This window comes from Protomyctophum parallelum (assembly GCF_964188405.1).
Source record: "Protomyctophum parallelum genome assembly, chromosome: 21".
In the NCBI taxonomy this organism is placed as follows: Eukaryota; Metazoa; Chordata; class Actinopteri; order Myctophiformes; family Myctophidae; genus Protomyctophum; species Protomyctophum parallelum.
In genome coordinates, this window is record NC_139713.1 from 18,910,802 (window position 1) to 18,931,942 (window position 21,141).

Consider the following 21,141-nt stretch of genomic DNA (forward strand, 5'->3'; position numbering starts at 1 on the left):
ATGTTTCTTTCAACAAAATGTGTGGAAATCCACAAAATGAAAGTCAAGTCGCCCAGCCAACTCTCTCCTCGCTGTTCAACTCTCTTCAGCACTATACAGTACACCTTATTTTTCAGCCTTCACCTCTCGATATTATCATGATATCCTGCAAATCTGATTCTACCTCTATGTCACCTGACATGACATGACATCCTCGCTCTCTCCGTCATATCTCATGTCTCTCCTGTGCCGGCCAATAAAATGTTCATTCCTTAAACATAACATAATCTTTAAAAAAAGAGAGAGAGAGAGAGAGAGAATGCTGCAGCCTGTCCCCTGAGTTTCCAACCTGTCTAAATTATTCCATGCCATTCGTCTTCCTATCTATCACTGCACCCGCTCAATCTAGCTGCTCATATGGAATTGAAAACCCACTCACTGGTGAACAAACATGGCTACAAGGAAACTGCATGGCAAATAGCTCCAGGCCTGGCTCCAACCTCGCACTCTAACCTATATCTCTGTGCACTTCACTGTGGTCTACACTACGGTTGTCTTTCTCCATGGCAAAGTGGCTGACACTTCACCTGGCTTTATAGTTCTTCTCCCTTCTGTTTGATGGAATAGCCCCCACCGCCACCACCCCACCCGTCACCTGTCATGACGACTGTCAAATATACTGTAACCTATCTTACGGCATGTGTCATAACCCGGCCCATTGGGCCATGACAAATTGACAATAACAATAACAATAATTTATTTACAAGAGATACGTAATATTAACTTAATATAAAGGATGCTTGCAGAATGTATGAGATGTGGAAGTCAGTAAGATCAGTGGTGTCAGTGTGGGTGTGTGGTTAATATGGTGAAGGTGTGTTGTAGTGTGCAAATCAAACGGCAAAGGGAAACAAACAGAAGGGTGCTGTCATCTGGAGAGGGACACCGAGAATGGCTGGCAAGCCCTCTTTTGTAGGGTTTCAGGAGCACTGATCACGTGCTCCTAATGCACCTAATGAGGGGTCTCAAGTGGGCCGATACCCACATGATCTGTGGGAGAAACACACACAGGGCAGTACACCATATACACAGGCCAGGCCAAGGGGCCATGACGCATGAATGGCACTTTCCCTCATTAATTTAATCAAGACCACTTCTTGGCATAGACTTCAGTGCTGAGAGGACAGGCACCAGTCGCATAGTGATGCTGCAGTGTTTTGTAGCAGTTTAGCCAACTAGTAGCAGGTCTCGGAAGCCGCAGGCGTTTTCTTAGCTAATGCCTCTAATAAAACTAGTGCAGATAAATTATTCATTACTCCATTCATATTTTTATACGTTCTCTTACACATTCAACCATACTTTATGGGATCATGGGGAGTGGTTTATTTATGTATTATTATTATTATTATTATTATTATTATTATTAGTAGTAGTAGTAGTAGTATGTGATGACATGCAGAATAAACCATACCGTATTGATTTGGTTACCATCAAGCGAGAGAGGCCGAGAGAGACCAAAAAGAAGATTTATGTAATTGTCTTATTACTGTACGTCATACAGTACATAATGTGCGTGCGCATGTGTGGCCGTTTCAATATTACACAAAGAAACACAGGTCATGAGCCGGGCATGAACCAAATATGCTGTGCGTACAGTCACGGTGCACATTGCTTTAATCTGCTGATCCACGGAGGAAACCCCATGGTGGGGAGTTTTTGGACACAGAAAAAGGCTGACCTAGCTTCTTTGGTTTTTGGTGTCAGGCACTTGGGCATTATACAAACGATATAAATGTCTTGTGTCCTCGGCTTCCGTTATGGCTAAGCGTTGGTTCTGTGTGTTCGCAGCGGGAGGGCGACAGGTTTCCATTCTCTGGGAGTGAAGAGTGAAAGCTGTTGTCAGCCCGCCATGAGACAGCAACTGCAGTGCTGCTAAGCCTGATTTATTTTTACTTACTGTAGCTGTGCATGGTGTGTTGGCCACACGGAAGTCTAAAGCTCACGGCGTGTTGTGGGCTTGTAGATCTGCTATGTACGGCACGACATGCAACTAACTTTAAATCAGGCTTTTGTTTCTTTTATGTTTTTTTTTTTTTGTTTTTTTCGACATGGCACTAGAATATCAATTGAGACTTGAATGTTTTTCTTGGTGTGTGTGTGTGTGTGTGTGTGTGTGTGTGTGTGTGTGTGTGTGTGTGTGTGTGTGTGTGTGTGTGTGTGTGTGTGTGTGTGTGTGTGTGTGTGTGTGTGTGTGTGTGTGTGTGTGTGTGTGTGTGTGTGTGTGTGTGTGTGTGTGTGTGTGTGTGTGTGTGTACCTATACACACACTACACCCTTCTATCTTTTATCCTTTTCATGTTCTCTTTCATCCAGTAACTCTTGAACCATAGGTCGTACAATCAAATGTTTTCCCCTGCATTCCTTGGATCAAACCGTGACTCCCCACAATAGGCCATGCCCGGAAAAAGCTTTTAGTAAAAATGGACCCAGTCTGTATGAGGGGTTCATGCCCCCCCCCCCCCCCCATCTCCACGCTTGAGAGTTGTGGCGTGATGGTTGCGGTGCATGTTTGAAAATCAGGATGTGGCTTCAGGACTTTTTTGGCAAAAAAGACATGAAGTTGTTGATAAGTTACCGCTGTACACTCATGGCACCAAGAAGATCAAAGTATAATGATCAATTAGGCTGAGCCCCAAACTTCTGAACTGCACACGTTTTTATTTTGAGCTAATTGGAACTGCCTTTCTGGAGTTATCACGTGACCACCCCACAGCAACAGAGAACTCAGTGTTTGAAAAAGGAAAGGTGTAGAACCCATGACGTGCTCATAATAGTAAATTAGTGATGCAGTAAAGCCAAACTGTGTTTGTGCTTTTTTATTTTTTATTGAACATAATAGTTATTACAGTGCTCAGGCACCCCCAACATAATGTCTCCAGGGGCTGAAGCCCTGATCATCAAGCTCTGGGGGGGCACCAGATGCTTGGGCCAAACATGAATAATACAAAATAAAATAAAATACATGACAGTGCTAACATCTTATCATACGTGTGCACCTGGATCACTTCTACTGCAACAGCTCTGGTAGCAGATATAGGCCCTAAAGCAACACTGTCCAAAACACCTTAAGCGTCCTATCCTTCAACTATTAATGTCCATGTCATTGCAGTTCTCAGGTAGCGTCCACACATTATCTGGTTGAACTGTCTCACACACACTCTTCTCCTCCAGGCGTGTTAGTTGACCAGCCACAGCCCACCTTGTAGTTAGCCTATTGATGTCCGTTGCTTTTGCTGCGAGCTTCGGCATCTGCTATTTTTGAAGATTTTGGAAATGTTTTGTGAATAATGATGAATAATTTGGATTTTTGTTTTGTTTTAAACATAAATCTTCTCTTCTAGGGGGTTCCTGACTCCCTGGCACACATAAAATTTCAGAATGGGGGTCCGCACACCTCTATTTTCACCTGTTTCTTTCATCTCTCAGACAGTCTCCCGTCCGCTTTGTTTAAGTCCCACCCCCTCTCAGAACCTTCTAGCTTGACTAGAGTTGAAAGACTGACGCCGAGGTGCCCATTGACATTGTGTCCATGAGCTTCGTATAAATGTAACATATGTCTGACCAAGTATTGTAGCTGCATGGTGCGTTAGTGCAGCTGCCAGTTATATGGGGAAACATGGGTTCGAATGTCCACCTGGACCACCCGCCTCGAATGTTATCAACCGATAATCACCAGTAGATTAGTCTTTTACATCTTGATCTCATACAGTATGACCCCAGAAATATGTGTGAGGTTTGGACAAAATCAGTAGTAGTAGTAGTAGAAAAAGTAGCCTAGTCCAAGGTTGTTACTGTGTTCTTGATGTGGTGTATCACACTCAGAAAAGCATAATGTTAATTGTCGCTTGTGATTATTGATTAGAGTTTTGATGAGGACAACCTCTGTTAGGCATGTATAGAATGCATTGTGAACTAGAATGTTTTATTTGAAGTGGTAATCATTATTTTATTTTTTACCTCTGTCCCTACAATCTCACCCTTCATCTCTTTCATAATTGCCCTCTACCCCACTGCCCTTCTACCATCACTCTCCCTCTATCTCTGTCATTTTGTCTGACTCCTGCATCTGCTCTCTCCATGTCTATCTATGATGCTTTCTATCCCCCCATCTCTCTCTCTCCCTCCATATACTGCATCTCCTCATCTGTATCCCTCCGTTCCCTCTTTCTGACCCCATCTCTCTCGTGTCTTTCCCCTTGTCTCAATCTCTCACTCTGCCTCTTCGCTATCTTCCACCTATCTCTTTCTCTCCTTCACCCTCAATCCTCCTCCTCCTCCCTCTCTCTGTTTCTCTCTACAGACATTACAGATGGGTATAAAGCACTTTTCCGGCCTGTTTGTGATGCTGTGTGTGGGCGTAGCCTTGTCACTGGTGACCACCGTGGCCGAACACATCGTCTATAGATTCGTCATCCCAAGGGTCAAGGAACCGCGCTTCAGATACTGGCTGCACACCAGCCAGGTATGTATATGCACCAACGCACACACATGCACGCGCGCAAGACGATGTCTGCACTGTCTCTGATTGTTTTGAGCAAGGACGGATCAATGCACCAATTGCATCATGGTAGAGATTGAAACTGGGGACCTCAGCTGAACTCTTCTCTTACCTCCGCCCATACATGTTTAACTCGCATTAATAATAAAAATAAAAAAAATACATTTTTATTCTGTTCTGTTTCTTTGTTTATGTAATGATGTGTGGCTTGTTTTCCAGAGGTTACACCGAGCCCTCAATTCTGTCTTCACCGATGATAAGCTACCAACCATAACCAAGCCAGAGAAAAGGTATCCTCTACCTCCAATTCAGTCGATTAGATATGACATGCAAATTCATTCAATTAATGGCAGAGCATTCACTATTAGTTATTTAGAAATATGTAGTTAAACAAGCTGTTGTTGAGCCCCTGGGGACTCTGTTTGTGTATCTCTATCTCTCTGTCTCTCTCTCTCTCTCTCTTTTCTCTCTCTTCTTTTCTTTTCTCATTCTATTCTCTCTTGCTTCACATATATATTAGGCTTTCAGTACTTTAATGGATAATCTAACATTGGAGAAAATCTACTCGCTCAATTGACTAAACCGACAGCAGTGTAATTAAACTCGTTGGGGGTATAGTTAGTGCCACATGCAGATCCTGCATCCTGAATGTAGTCATTCTAAAATCAGTGGGTGCTCCCGTATACATTCATGCCCTTTATTAGTACCATGTGAAGAGTTAACAATACATTAGTAAAAATGTATCATTTTGTTGCCCAATTTAGGGATTCTGGATCCAACCTCGTTTCATTCTAATTTACTGTAGCTATTGTTATGGAAAGTTTTAAAAAAATCCTCTAAGTCCATCCACTGTTAATCTGTTGCTTGTGATCACTCCACCATTGTGCATTTCTTTATTGTAAGTGGAATCTGGTGCGTTTGAAATTACAATGAGACCAATCAGACCTGTCTGAAGTGAGTGGTGCTGTGCTGTACTGTACTGTACTGTACTGTACTGTACTGTACTGTACTGTACTGTACTGTACTGTACTGTACTGTACTGTACTGTACTGTACTGTACTGTACTGTACTGTACTGTACTGTACTGTACTGTACAAGCCCTCCTCCCTGGCCTGTGTGTTAGGCTGTGCAACAGTGACAATTGGTGGTGAACAAACGCTATTTTCGTGCTCGGACAGACCAAGGGACACACATAGCTGTCTATAGGAGTGATTGCACCACTCAAAAAACCATGAAAGGCATTACCTTAGTAGGCCTACCTTGATTTCACCATTACTGTGAGTACAGTACATGCCAAGAGTCTCCCTTAACCATTATGTGCTTTAAAACAAAAATGTGGACGCCAAATAGTTAAGCCAACAATGACCAGGCCGGCTGTTGGTGGACAACAGCCGGGGTCACAGGCAGCAGCACAAGTCAGCAGTGATCCCTTAACCCATTCTGACCTGAGATCAGATTCTAAAAATGTCTTCTGCATCCTGACAGTTTTCTGAAAAAGCTATGTTTCTATGTCAGTCGTTCTTCGAATTTTCAAAAATAGCAGACCTACAAGCTCGGTGAGAGACAGCGAAATCCATTCGGGGCGGAGACGTAGGTCCCAGCGTATTATCTTCCGTCGTGGCTTATTATTCAATAGGTCGCTGTTTAAATATTAATTTATTAATTCGTCCCGACGGTTTAATAATTCGCCCCAACGGTTAATTTTCGTCGGGGCTATTTATGAATCCGTCGGCGTTCGCGACGTATTTTATAATAGGTCGCGACGGTTTGATAATAATTCGCCTCGACGGTTTATTTTTCGTCGGCGTATTACAACTCGTCGTGCCGTATTAATTAATACGTCGAAAGGGTGCATGCTGCCTTTCCCCGTGGAGAACCTGCAGGGCAGCAGGCAATGTGATTACGATCGTCCTTCTGGGGGGGGGGTCCCGGGGTCCCTGGCCAACACAATAGATAACCTACAAGGACATATGAATTTATATACAAGGCTATATTAATTTAGCCGATCATCAAAGCTCACCGCACTCGTATAGCGCATTGACAGGTCGGTCTGTCTGTCTGTCTGTCTGTCTGTCTGTCTGTCTGTCTGTCTGTCTGTCTGTCTGTCTGTGTCTCAATGACTCGCCTTAGGCGGATAATATAGGCTACAAGTACAACCTTTATTAAAGTAATCGCACTCAGACAGAGTATAGGCCTAAAAGAGTGAGTTCTCGCATTGCGTTCTGTGCGTCGTAGCGCATGCAGATAGACAGATAGGGGGGGGGGGGGGCAGTTTGACAACAGCGGCTGACACATGTTCATTGATGATGATTAATAGGCCTACTGTATGCTACTGTGCTGCTGGATCGTCGATAAATGGACTATAGGCCTACTGGACTTTGATGTTTTACTGCACGGATGTGTGGCATATAAGAGAACCAGTTTATCAATGTTGGATACCTGCGCGGCAGATGGGGGGAGAGAGAGAGAGAGAGAGAGAGCGCAGATAGCGAGAGAGAGAGCAGAGAGAGAGAGAGAGAGCGCAGAGAGAGAGAGAGAGCGCAGATAGCTCTCTGCGCTCTCTCTTGCTATCTGCGCTCTCTCTCTCTCTCTCCCCCCATCTGCCGTGCACATGCAAAGAGCGCAGGTATCCAACATTGATAAACTGGTTCTCTTATATGCCACACATCCGTGCAGTAAAACATCAAAGTCCAGTAGGCCTATAGTCCATTTATCGACGATCCAGCAGCACAGTAGCATACAGTAGGCCTATTAATCATCATCAATGAACATGTGTCAGCCGCTGTTGTCAAACTGCCCCCCCTATCTGTCTATCTGCATGCGCTACGACGCACAGAACGCAATGCAAGAACTCACTCTTTTAGGCCTATACTCTGAGTGCGATTACTTTAATAAAGGTTGTACTTGTAGCCTATATTATCCGCCTAAGGCGAGTCATTGAGACATAGACAGACAGACAGACAGACCTGTCAATGCGCGGTGAGCTTTGATGATCGGCTAAATTAATATAGCCTTGTATATAAATTCATATGTCCTTGTAGGTTATCTATTGTGTTGGCCAGGGGTTCACGGACGAGGGTCGGGCCATCCCTCCATGGAACCGGACCGGCGAGGCGCATGCGGTGGTGCGCCGATCCCCGGGCACGATGCGTGAGTAAAAAGGCCTGCTGCCCTACAGGTTCTCCACGGGGAAAGGCAGCATGCACCCTTTCGACGTATTAATTAATACGGCACGACGAGTTGTAATACGCCGACGAAAAATAAACTGTCGAGGCGAATTATTATCAAACCGCCGCGACCTATTATAAAATACGTCGCGAACGCCGACGGATTCATAAATAGCCCCGACGAAAATTAACCGTTGGGTCGAATTATTAAACCGTCGGGACGAATTAATATTTAAACAGCGACCTATTGAATAATAAGCCACGACGGAAGATAATACGCTGGGACCTACGTCTCCGCCCCGAATGGATTTCGCCCCACCTGAGCTCGGTGGCGCGCTATGAGCTTGTAGATCTGCTATTTTTCAATAGCTAAAGCATAACATAATGCTAACACCAAAAGGGGTTCCCGCCCAGGAGATGAAGTTGCCTCCTCATTTGTATTGCATTATCATCAGAAGATGTAGGACCTTGTGCTCTGTATGTTGCACCCCACAGGCCCACACATGCATAATTATTATGCAAGCACGCACACACGCACACAAGATATGAACATATGTACGCACGGCACGCACATGCTTTTAGCTTCAATTACACGCAAAACACTCAAGGAAATTACTGGGTGAAACCAAACCAAAATGCATGTACGCATGCACGAGCACACGCACGCACACACACACACACGCAGCTTAGCTTAAAATGCTCTCTAACATTGGGTATGGCTGCATATTTTTGGAGCACTTGTGAAAATTAGCGGTTGGGAGTTAGTGACATCAATTAACATCCAAATAAGTAGCAGTTAATCTGGAGCTAAATTAAATGGTCAGAGTCTGTTGGATAGCAATTATCAGCTCAAAAAATTGGATGAATAATCGCACATTGACATAACCTCAAACTGTTTAAACAGAGAAAGGGAGTGTGTGTGTGTGTGTGTGTGTGTGTGTGTGTGTGTGTGTGACACAGAGATATATTTCTATTAGTAATGTCTAAGAGCTTTATTCTTATTTGCGTTGAGTGTTTTTCCAAGAACTGCATTGAGTGAAATAGTGTTTCAGAACCATATGGGACTTTAAGCCCAATATGCGTTGCCTCATCTGAGGTGCTATTTACACGAGGACCATCTCCAGATAAAACGGCAAAGTCCCGTTGCGTTCTCTTTTTTTTTTTACACAAGAACACACACGTTATGCTATAATGTGCTATTATGCTATAATGTTGCTAGGTGGCAATAACAGGCTGCCAAATAGACCAGTCACCCACGTACAAGAAGAAGAACCCCTTCACGCAAGCCTGCGCAACACGGCTCCGTCTTTTTGGCAAATCTAGAACTTCCTGTTTGAGAGCGAGCAAATTTAAGACATTCGGTTGCTTTCAGAATAAAAGTGTCGTTAATTAAATAATTATTACATTACATTATTAGTATTATTATTACATTACAGTTATTGTAAAGACACACATTATGTTTTTGTGTAAAAATAAATAATTAAATAAAACAGAAACATAATGTGTGTCTTATAGCATAATTGAAATGCTTAATTTGTAGTTTTAATGTGCAAATAACTTTTTTTAAATACTCTAGTCTAGAGGATACTCTTATTTTGAAGAGATCGTCTTAAATTTGCTGGCTTAGATTTGCCAAAAAAACAGTGCCGCACAACACTGCAGGCACATGCAGGCAAAGCGCGCCACGGGATGGTTATATATTTTATAATGCATTAGGCTACATAAACGCTGCTGCCGCCTATCACAAGGCTTTTTATTTACATCATGGTTTTACATTCACCATCGCTGATGAGCAGCACTTTGTAGGCGAGGAGGGAGGCTTGTTCAGGAACTCCATTATATCAATATATGGCTCTGCATCAATGTAATAAACATATGCGAGCCAACGTGAGCCATGATGTCATAAGTTTTGCGGATTCACCGTTTTGCCTGTTTACACGGAGGAGGGATAAAACGGCGTTCTCAAAGATTTCCACTCTGGAAGGTTGTTTCACTTAGTTGCGTTTTCACCTCCTGAGAACACGGTTCTCGTCTAAATGACAGCAGCAAACGATACTTTATTTTGCCGTTTTCTATGAACACCATCCTCGTGTAAATAGCACCTAAGATTATGTCTCCCTGTTTTTTGGGGAAATGGAAGGCAGGGCTTTTCAGAGATCTGCCTCATCTGCTGGGCACTCTAGAGCCTTTATTCTGAAAGATTCCTGGGCAAAGAAAGTGTTTAATACAGCATCAAGTGCAAGGTTCCTATCAGTTTTGAAATTAGTTTAACTGATGCCAGAAGTAGGACTGACAAAGTAGGACTGAAGAATCTTAACTGTCAGTTATGTGCCTGAAGGGAAATTACTGACCCAAGTGAGTTGACTGCTGAGTGTATTAGCCTGTGTTAGCCTTTGTTAAGCAAAGTAACTCCTTTACTTTATTTGAATGAATTGCATTCCCTTCTAATCCATTGCATATGCTACATCACTGCCATACGAAACACCACTGAATTTATGCTTTTGCACTCGGGCCGGAATTGGAATTAGTCAAATATATGTTATAATTAGGAAGGCAGAGCCATGCGAGAGATGCCTGTGGTAACGAGGATAGATTACCTACTCTGGTATAATTATGCCCGGTCAGTTGAACTCTGCAGAATCCTTCCTCACACTCGGTCAGAGAGTCGGAAATGATTATTGTCATATTGTCCTGCTGTCCTGCAAGAACCTGGCATCATCGGGTCTTTTGACAGCTGGTATTCATAACATGGTTGTCTTAGCAATAGCTGTATAAGGACAGGAACAAACATTACATTTGTATTCTTGGTAACTCATTTCAGAATGATCCATTATGTTGAATATGCTGATGGTCGCATCTCATGTTTCTCACCATGTCTAATTTGTGAATGTTGTGAATTCACTTCTTTTTAACTGATAAACCTCTAAATCTCTCAATGCCCTTAGTAATATTGGAAAGTATATTTTTTTACCAGCTCAAATCTAATCTAGTACAATGTCTAAAATGTTAATAGCCTTAAAGTTACTTGTACAAATGTGAATTTATTCATAAGCCAGAAGACAATGAACAGAACAGTCATAGATTCACATAACAAGAATATAAGCAGGAGACATTATAGTATTCCAAATTAGGCTGTCAAATTATACGTTTGGCTTTTCACCACAGTCTGTTCACCTGCTCTAAGCATGGTTAAGGAGGGTTCCCAGCAGGCACATTATTGATTTAATTTATTTTCCCCATCAATGAGCATGCTTTTACGATGATTGCTACTGCCTAATTATTTTCCCATGTTGAGAGGCCTTGTTGAGAGTAGAGTATGATACAGTAGATAAGCTTGAAATATGAAAAATAGTACTATGGGACACTTCTGAACACAAAGGCACTGGAGCGCTCAATTTGATTTAAAGATTTAAGCACAAATAAATCAAAAGTATTTTTGAAAATAACCGATCTAGAAGCTCTCAAAATGTTGTGATGCAACTATAATGGCACAATGCATAATCAATATAATGCATGTACAGTATTGGCACAACATAATGGAATTCCAAAATTGTGATGCCAGGGTGGTTGGCGCAAACAAACAGCATTAATTTCAACCAAGTGAATTTGACTCTGAGAACTCTGTAATGAGTGGCTGAATGCACGAGACCTCGGTATGTCTTATTAACCAGCATTCGGTGACCATTGCTATAATTTTAGATACTAGAGCAGTGTCCATCCATGGCGCCTCTACAGCGGTGCCCGTTGGGCACTGGCCTACTTGGAACGATGCAAGTTGGAAATGCATGCCCCACCCAAATATTATGCGTTTGATATGGGGTCATTTTCATGCCAGTATTATTTGTATTCGTAAAAAATTAAGTGTGCATTCGGAAAAATATTTTGTATTCATAAAAAAATGTGTATTCGTAAAAAGAAATGTGTATCCGTAAAAAGAGTTTGCATTCGTAAAAAAAGTGTATTCGTAAAAAAAACAAATCTCTCTCTCACACACACACACACACACACACACACAAAATAGTGAAAATAGAGAACGTACAAGCTCACAATGTGTCACATTGCGACGGTTTGTTAGCCTGTAGATTTGCTATTTTCCCTACTTTTGTGTAGCACACTTTTATGATGAAGTAGGTCATTAATTTATAAAAAAAAAAGAACAGGTTTTCATGCTCAGCAAAATGTAAGTCGGTCAGTGGATTCCACCCTGTGTAAATGAGGTGTGTGGTTCTTATGAGCATTTCTGTTGTGCCAAGTCTGCAGTACATAGTGCTTTTACAATCTCCAAGGCCATTGGGTGTTTCCTTAACAGGTTTTCTTGGCTCTTTCCCAGATGTGACGGTAGTGAAATTAGGGCCTATTCCCCTCTCTGGCTGGGTTTAGAGGTCTGCTCTCATACCCAAACTACAGAACCTATAAAATAAAAGCATGTACAAGTTGTTTGAACACCAGGTCTATAGATCAGCAGTTCCCGAAGTGGGGTCTGGGGACCCCCAGGGGTCCCCAGCTAAATGATAGTTTGGAACTCAAATGCACCCTTATGGGTCTGTAACTCTGAGAGTGTTAATGTTGAGAGTTAAATTAACAGTAGTTTTACTATATAAATTGGGGTACCAGAGGTAGAAATGCCATTAAATCGCTGCTAGAGCCGTACAAATCTTCCCTTATCGAGGTCACTGGCACATGTTTTCAAATGGGGGGTCCGTGGCCTAATACATGTTGATTTGGGGGTCCTTGACATGAAAAGGTTTGGGAACCACTGCTATAGATCATCGACATGATTTCTTCAACGGAAAGACTGGGATGCACCAAATGGGTTTCTTGGAATTCTGCTTGAAGAAATCTTGTTCCATCAGTCGAGTCCAGTAGAGAAGTACTGGACTTACAGTACATATATATGAATATGTTATTCTGTCTGTCTGATCTCCAGGTGCAACGAAGGTAACAACCAATCAGCGTCCTGGAACCGCTCGGAGTCCTCTCACTGCAACAGGCGTAGGATCCTCCCACAGGAGCAGCAGAATGACCTGGAGCGTCTTCCTTCCCAGGACCTCCCTCCTCCTCCTCCTCCTTCTCCCCTGTCTCACTCCCGCTCCCTAACCAAGCTGGACAAGCACCTGCCCCTGGTGACCACTCCTAATGGTCGCTCTGACCTGCTGGGGCTGGGGCTGGGTTTGGGGCAGGGACTGGGCTCTTGTCCCGGACTGGGAGTTGGACCGGGCCAAGCCCCAGGACAATGTCTGGGACTGGGTGTTGGAGACTGTGGCCCTGGCCTCGGGGTCACCGTGGGCCGTAACCCACTCGTCCAGGAGCTGTCGGAACTGGAAGGACAGATCCTCATGATCAAGCAGCAGCTGCAGTCAGCCATGAGGAGGAAGAGGGAACTAGAGATGGAACAATATCAGTCGGCGAACCAGCCAACGAACCAGGCCGGCCAGCCCACAGCGCACCAGTCCAACCAAGCTAACCAGTTTGCTCAGTATAGCCAACCCCACCAGCAGACAAACCCACACAGCAACACCCCTTGAGTTGGAAAAACTCCTCTGTTCTAGAGGAGCTTGGTTCACTACAGACCGCAGCAAGGTCCTAAAAAAAAGGAGTGCTGATGTGAGATTCTCCCCAGAGTTTTTAGAATCAGAATCTCCTCAGGGCTCTGGAACTTAGAATGCTCCTGACTGAATGTTGGAATGAAATGTTCCCCAGGGAATACAGTTCTCTCAGACACAAGGATTTCCAGTCAAACACTCCCATGCGTCTGGAACTAAGCATGTACTAGACCGTCGGAGGGTTTCTCCATGTTTGGAAAAGAGCAAGCCAGGGAACATGAACTCAGACCCTTCCGAGACCCGCATTGAGCTGGTCATGCACTTCCTCCTGTGGAAGAGCCGTGCATTCTCTCCTCTACGTCCCTTCATCATCTCAACATTCTTCTCCTTCTACTCCATCTTTATACTTCTCCTCATTCCATCTCTCCATGTTTTGCTTTCTTTTTGTTTTGAAGTCCTCCCGTTCTTATCCGTTGGTCCTGTGTCCTCTCCCTGCAATGTCCTCCACACGTTTCCCCCTTTATCTTTCCATGAACACAAAGACACATAGAAATAAAGGCACCTTAGCATTTAAGCTTGATGGGCTAACTCACTCGAGTATGACTTCCATGTATTCTCAGTGTATAAACCCAGCCAGCTACACCGGTTGTTTGTGTACTGATGAAACGGTGTCAGCACCGTGAGAAAAAATAAAACAATAAAAAAGGAAAGGAAAAGAAAAGAAAAGACAAAATAAAAATACATTGCTGGTTAATTTCACCACTGATGCCACAGTATTTTTGGGGGGATATTTGACAGTGCATTATCAATGGTTTGGGCTTGGTCTTACGGTCTTATTTATTTTTCTATGGGAGTTGTGATGTTGGCCGTTACAATACAATGATTACCAGCGGGTTTAATCGGTTATGCTTTAGCAAGACAATTTATTCCGCAAGAATGGCTCATTGGCATCTCATGGTGGATTGCCAAAAACACTGTTTATATGGACCTCAGTCTGTACTACTTTTCTCCTGCACTTCAATCCTGCACAGGTTTTGTACTGAAACCTATTCATAATATGATGTATCAGGGTACGACTCATGTATAATCCCTGTTTTGTATTCTTCTGTTCATAATGACTGACGGTTCAATGTTTAACATATACCTCTTCAACTGAAATACACGATGCAAGATACACATGAAATGAAGATTAAACCACAGGCCTTCAACCTTTTCAACCCAGGACCCACACGAGAAAGCTACAGTACAGGCTCTTTCCTTGGGGTTCAGCCTCTTGCATTAAATTGATGTCGGTGACTCTGGTCACAAGGGGGACCCCACAGTAAGTATGTCCACAAATCATTTTGAGTACCCGCTGAAAAACGTACATGCTGGAAAATGCACACGATATAGCTGCAAAGGGATCCATAATGATACTTATATATTGTGAATGGGTTCAAAGACCTTTCTGAGATGTCACAAAAACTAGAACTGGACCTGCTATCATGAACAAAACCTATTGTGTTTCTTTCTTGCATCAATTCTGTTCATGGGATGATTTCTGTTATTAAAAAAGAAAAAGAAAATTACCTTTCTTGTTTGAACTTTGTGTTATTTAGCCATCCTTAAATCCTCTTCAACCAAAACATGTGATTCTTGTATACAGAACATGCTCAAGAATGTTGCAAGCTGATTTTCATACAGTAATGAGTAATGGTAATTCCTCGAATATGAAACAAACCACATAGGTTTAGATTGTATCATGCTGCACAAGATTCTGTGAATACTTGTGCAGCAAGAACACAACCAGTCTACTAGTAGCTACAAAGTGATTAATTGATTTTATTTTATTTTACAGTATGCAGAATGGGTACATTTCAAACGAAAGCACAAGTAGATACAAAAACTGTTACTTTGTGGACGAACCATGATGAAGCACTAACACCTAATTACATCAGGGTCCACCGTTTTCAATTTAAAGACATTACATACAAATAAACACTTACATAAAAATAAAAACAGGAAATCATCATATAAAGAAGTAAGAAAGAAAGGGGGGGATAAACTTTACAGTATGGGGAGAAAGGTGTGGACTCTGTTCACACGGGTGTGATTTTTTCTTTTTACAAATGGGTAAATTTCCAGTCACTAAGGCATCAGCTAATGGGGATCCACATAAAACAATAATTTGGTCCCAAATGGACTGTGCAGTGAATTTATAGGCAGGACCAAAACTGGTGTTAAAGCTACACTGTGTAACTTTTTCAATAGAACAAAGGTTCAATTTGATATAATTATTGAGTGTCAAAACACACGCACATGAATTTCACCCCCAAAAGCCCTTTCTAAATATAGTTAAAATATAGTAGCAGATCTACAAGCTTTTAGCTACACTTGGTGCTACGCTATGAGCTTGTAGATCTGCTATTTTTCAACATCTAAAGTAAAACCATGCTTAAAACACCTCAGACAGTTTTTAAGTTGCTATTTAGAGGTCGGGTGTTTTAATTGCCCACAGCCCTCCTATGAGACACAGACTGGTTTCTGAACTGCCCACAGCCCTCCTATGAGACACAGACTGGTTTCTGAACTGCCCACAGCCCTCCTATGAGACACAGACTGGTTTCTGAACTGCCCACAGCCCTCCTATGAGACACAGACTGAGTAGAAAAACATTGTGGTATTTTATCAGGACATTATGTAGTATTTTTTTTGCAATTGCTTGCTGTATAGCCTATACTTCTGTCATGTGCTCGGTGTAAAAAACAAACAAAAAAACGTTCGGGGGTTCGGGGGGTCTGTGGCCCAGGGGCCCTTTATCTCTAGATCCGCCTATGCTCATTGTGCAGAATGTCCCATTTCAAGTTTTCAAATGTATAAAAACCTTTTAGAAAATAGCAGCTGTACAAGCTCAAACAATGCGCCGCATTGCGAGCTTGTAGATCGGCTATTTTCAATTATGGTCAAAATGTATGTGGGAATCCAGGTGAATGGGTGCACCTACTGCACCTGACCTAGTCACATGACCAGCAGGAAGCACAAAAGTCTTGTTCCTCCTAGTTGAGAGCCATTTTGCCTCTGCTGCAGGAAATGGGGCTCCCTCTCCTCTCATGCAGGGTGAAGGAGAAAGCACATGGTAGGCCTTGTTTGTTGCAGCCAATGTTGCTAATGGCTTTTGTTTGGTTGAGCACATGCCACTGTTGGCCATATTGTTCATTTGTGCACTTTAGTCTGTTTTCATGTTGTCTTGTTTGACCTTAATAATCAAATGTTCCCTAGGAGAGCTAATTATAAACTTGTCACTTTATTATCTTAGTATCTTGCCTCACTGATTATTGCCCTAATGTTTTATTTATAAAATATATATTTACAATATATTTACTTTACTATGTGAATTTGGTTTGGCATATTTATCTTATTTTGATTTGTTTATTTGCTGTGTGCTGGCTGGGGGCAAACTATCTCAAAACTAAAGCTTTTAGAAGCCGTTGTCCCATGGCCTAATGTGCAATGATTGGGCTGAGGACATGGGTGCATACTGGGCCATTATTAATATTGATTGATGTGGTTTAGAATTGCTGCTATTTTGATGTTTAATCTGCTGTGTACGGTTAGTTTAGAGGCCACAGTAGGCGCGTGCGCACACACTGGATTCTGGAAAGACCTGTGGACAAGCTATGCCTCATCTGTGAGACCTGGCTGACACTAGCCCCTCTCGGGACCCTACGTAAAACTTTTCTGATATTTTGTTGAGTTTTACGTTGGGTCCCTGCTCACTACTGTATTTTCGTATGGAAATTCCTATACGCGGAAGTGGAGATTCTCTCTAAAATAGGACCCGCGGCATGTGACGCCATTATTTTCCTTGAGTTATTCTGAATTCGGTAACTTTAAGTAGCTATACATCCAGCTGCGAATATCTCCTGTGGCGCGGAAGCCGTTAAGTATTTTTAATCTTTGTTTGACCGATTTGGTCGCTTTATTTCTTCTTGTTTGTTTACCGTTTATTGTACCGCCTCCCGGTGTGCGGTTGGCTTGTGCGGCTACGTCCCTGCCTCTGATCTGCTGTGTCATAGCTATAGCGCCACTAGCTAGCCAGATAGGCGGTACAATGAGGTGTCAATAAACAAGGAAGGAAAAGAAGAATCCAAGCTTCCAAATCGGGCAAACATATATTAAAAATACTTAACGGCTTCCGCGCCACAGGAGATATTCGCAGCGGCATGTATGTGTACTTATACTTTACATATTCAGAAAGCCTCACACTGAATAATATCGTCATAGAGCGCGGGGAGCAGCGAAACATGGAGTAAATGTTTTAAACAGGTGGCATGGACGACGTGGAACAGGACCCAATGCACTGGGTCGAACAAATGTCAGAAACTTCAGTAGCATTTGGGTTCTGCTTGGAGGGCTAGGCTGACACTTGCATTTATTGTTTTCATGATACATTTTATTTATTGTCAATTCACATTTCCGTCTTCTGCGGATCAGCTTCCACCACCTCCTCTACCATTTCCTTCTACCACCACCTCCTAACACCACCTCCTAATACCACCTCCTTCTACCACCACCTCCTAACACCACCTCCTTCCATGATGTGGTGGAAGCTGATCTGCAGAAGACATGTGACATTTAGAAATTATAGGGATGAGACATTTTGGCCGATATCGAGATCCGATATAATTAATTGCTGTTATGGCCGATAACCGATATTACCGATGTCGATATGATCTCATTCTGTATTGAAAAATTATAATAATTTTGTCCATTCTGAGAAATACATGTAACGGGGTAACTGCACTGCAGGCTTAGGCAAGTCAGATTTAACTCAAATACTTTTATATTTAATATTGTAGCATTTTTTATTTCCCCATCCCCTCCTCCCTTTTCTCCTCTCTTCTGTACAGATTCACAGTCCAGTAAGGCTGGACCACCTCCTAACACCACCTCCTTCCATTATGTGGTGGTAGCTGATCTGTGAAATTTAGAAAATATGTATAACAATGAAAAAGACAGGGTATGGTTAACTATGAACGTGTCTGCTTTACTACATAAGTGTCAAATAAACTTTACCATGACAACCTTTTGTCATGGTATATAAATTATGTCAGATCATATATAATTGTATTCACAATTATATCATTATATTGTAATGTATTTGCCTGTAAAATTGCTTGCTCTGGTTAATATCTGTCTGTAAAGTGTCTTGGGGTATGATGCTGGTTGTGTTTCCCATCAGTGTGGTTGTTATTAACACTGTACAGACTCACGGTCCAGTAAGGCCTGCCACTAACTCATCGTCTGGGGAGACACTCCCCGGAGCTTATGTCTCCCACTCTGCAGGTCCATGGACTTCTATTATGGACCCCCAGCTGCCTCAAGAGTGACTGTGGACCAGGCCTCTTCATGGAGCCAGCAACAGAGTGCCTGCCTGCCTGCCTGGAAATAGTCATCAAGTATGTAAGCTAAGAACCTAACTGTTAAAAACTATGCATAGATACTATAGTGCTACTGTATGTCTAGAGTCACACAGATGATACCTGAGGAAAGGGGCTGGTCATTTGTGTGCAGGCCAAGACGAGCACACTGGAAAGACCTGTGGACAAGTTATGCCTCATCTGTGAGATGGAAACTAACGTTTAATGTTTTCATGAAAAAGTTTATTTATTGGATCGGTGTCTCTCCATTTGATGTTTAGCTGTAACCCTAATCCTTGTGTTGGGAATGATAGTCCCTTGTATAGATAGCACGTGCAGGTAAAAGCGGTAGTGTCTTCTGGAGATCAGCTTCCACCACCTTCTCTACCATTTCCTTCTAACACCACCTCCTTCTACCACCACCTACTAACACCACCTCCTTCTACCACCACCTAACACCACCTCCTAACACCACCTCCTAACACCACCTCCTTCCATTATGTGGTGGGAGCTGATCTGCAGAAGACATGTGAAATTTAGAAAATATATGTAAAAATAAATATGTATGTATGTAATGTATGGTTAACGTTGAATGTGTCTGTTTTACTACATAAGTGTCAAATAAACTTTATCAGCAAAACCTTTTGTTATGCTATATCAATGTCAGAAAATATATATTTATTGTATTCACAATTATGACATTATATTGTAATGTATTTGCCTGTAAAATTGCTTGCTCTGGCTAGTCGGTCCTTTGCTCTACATGTAAAGTGTTTTGGGGACTGATTGGTATGATGCAGAAAAGGGAGGAGGTTAATACGTTTTTTTAACCTGGGGGTGAGGAATAGGGGGGCATATTCCCCCCCCCCCCCCCCCCCCTTTTCTCCTCTCCTCCCCCCTTCCTGGTTGTGTTTCCCATCAGTGTGGTTGTTATTAACACTGTACAGACTCACGGTCCAGTAAGGCCTGCCACTAACTCATCGTCTGGGGAGACACTCCCCGGAGTTTCTTATGTCTCCCACTCTGCAGGTCGATGGACTTCTATTATGGACCCCCAGCTGCCTCAAGAGTGTGACCGTGGACCATGCCTCTTCATGGAGCCAGCAACAGAGTGCCTGCCTGGAAATAGTCATCAAGTATCATTATGTAAGCTAAGAACCTAACCGTTAAAATGTCTATATAATGAAACTATGCATAGATACTATAGTGCTACAGTATGTCTAGAGTCACACAGATGATACCTGAGGAAAGGGGCTGGTCATTTGTGTGCAGGCCAAGACGAGCACACTGGAAAGACCTGTGGACAAGTTATGCCTCATCTGTGAGACGGAAACTAACTTAATGTTTTCATGAAAAAGTTTATTTATTGGATCGTTGTCTCTCCATTTGATGTTTAGCTGTAACCCTAATCCTTGTGTTGGGAATGATAGTCCCTTGTATAGATAGCACGTGCAGGTAAAAGCGGTAGTGTCTTCTGCAGATCAGCTTCCACCACCTTCTCTACCATTTCCTTCTAACACCACCTCCTTCTACCACCACCTACTAACACCACCTCCTTCTACCACCACCTAACACCACCTCCTAACACCACCTCCTTCTACCACCACCTCCTAACACCACCACCTACTAACACCACCTCCTTCTAACACCACCTCCTAACACCACCTCCTTCCATTATGTGGTGGGAGCTGATCTGCAGAAGACATGTGAAATTTAGAAAATAATATATGTAAAAATAAATATGTATGTATGTAATATATGGTTAACGTTGAATGTGTCTGTTTTACTACATAAGTGTCAAATAAACTTTATCATCAAAACCTTTTGTTATGCTATATCAATGTCAGAAAATATATATTTATTGTATTCACAATTATGTCATTATATTGTAATGTATTTGCCTGTAAAATTGCTTGCTCTGGCTAGTCGGTCCTTTGCTCTACATGTAAAGTGTTTTGGGGACTGATTGGTATGATGCAGAAAAGGGAGGAGGTTAATACGTTTTTTTAACCTGGGGGTGAGGAATAGGGGGGCATATTCCCCCCCCCCCCCCCCCTTTTCTCCTCTCCTTCCCCCTCTTCCTGGTTGTGTGTTTCCCATCAGTGTGGTTGTTATTAACACTGTACAGACTCACGGTCCAGTAAGGCCTGCCACTAACTCATCGTCCGGGGAGACACTCCCCGGAGTTTTTTTATGTCTCCCACTCCCAGTCCATGGACTTCTACTATGGACCCCCAGCTGCCTATCAAGAGTGTGACCATGGACCAGGCTTCTTCACGGAGCCTATCAAGAGTGTGACTGTGGACCCGGCCTCGTCACAGAGCATGGACTGCTACCATATAGTACACCACAACACTGTATTTTATCTTAACATTATTATACCACTTCATACAATCTGACATCATTGTGGTATAACTGAGGTGCTGATATATTTCCATTGCTGACCCGTGGCAAAGGCCAGGTCTGGGTTGGTATGGGTGTTCCACCGTGCAGAGA

General features: G+C 42.8%; 1 protein-coding gene across 1 annotated transcript in view; it reads left to right on the forward strand.

The window, feature by feature from the left end:
- The window catches only part of grin3a (glutamate receptor, ionotropic, N-methyl-D-aspartate 3A), a gene marked incomplete at its 5' end in the record, with an annotated part of 69,739 nt that extends 55,009 nt beyond the window's left edge, over positions 1–14,730 (forward strand). The window contains 3 exons of the mRNA XM_083793275.1: positions 4,339–4,500; positions 4,756–4,826; positions 12,631–14,730. Of these exons, the coding sequence (XP_083649401.1) occupies positions 4,339–4,500; positions 4,756–4,826; positions 12,631–13,228 (831 nt within the window). The 3' untranslated portion in view covers positions 13,229–14,730. The remainder of the gene's footprint in view (positions 1–4,338; positions 4,501–4,755; positions 4,827–12,630) is intronic.
- Positions 14,731–21,141: the final 6,411 nt, after the last annotated feature.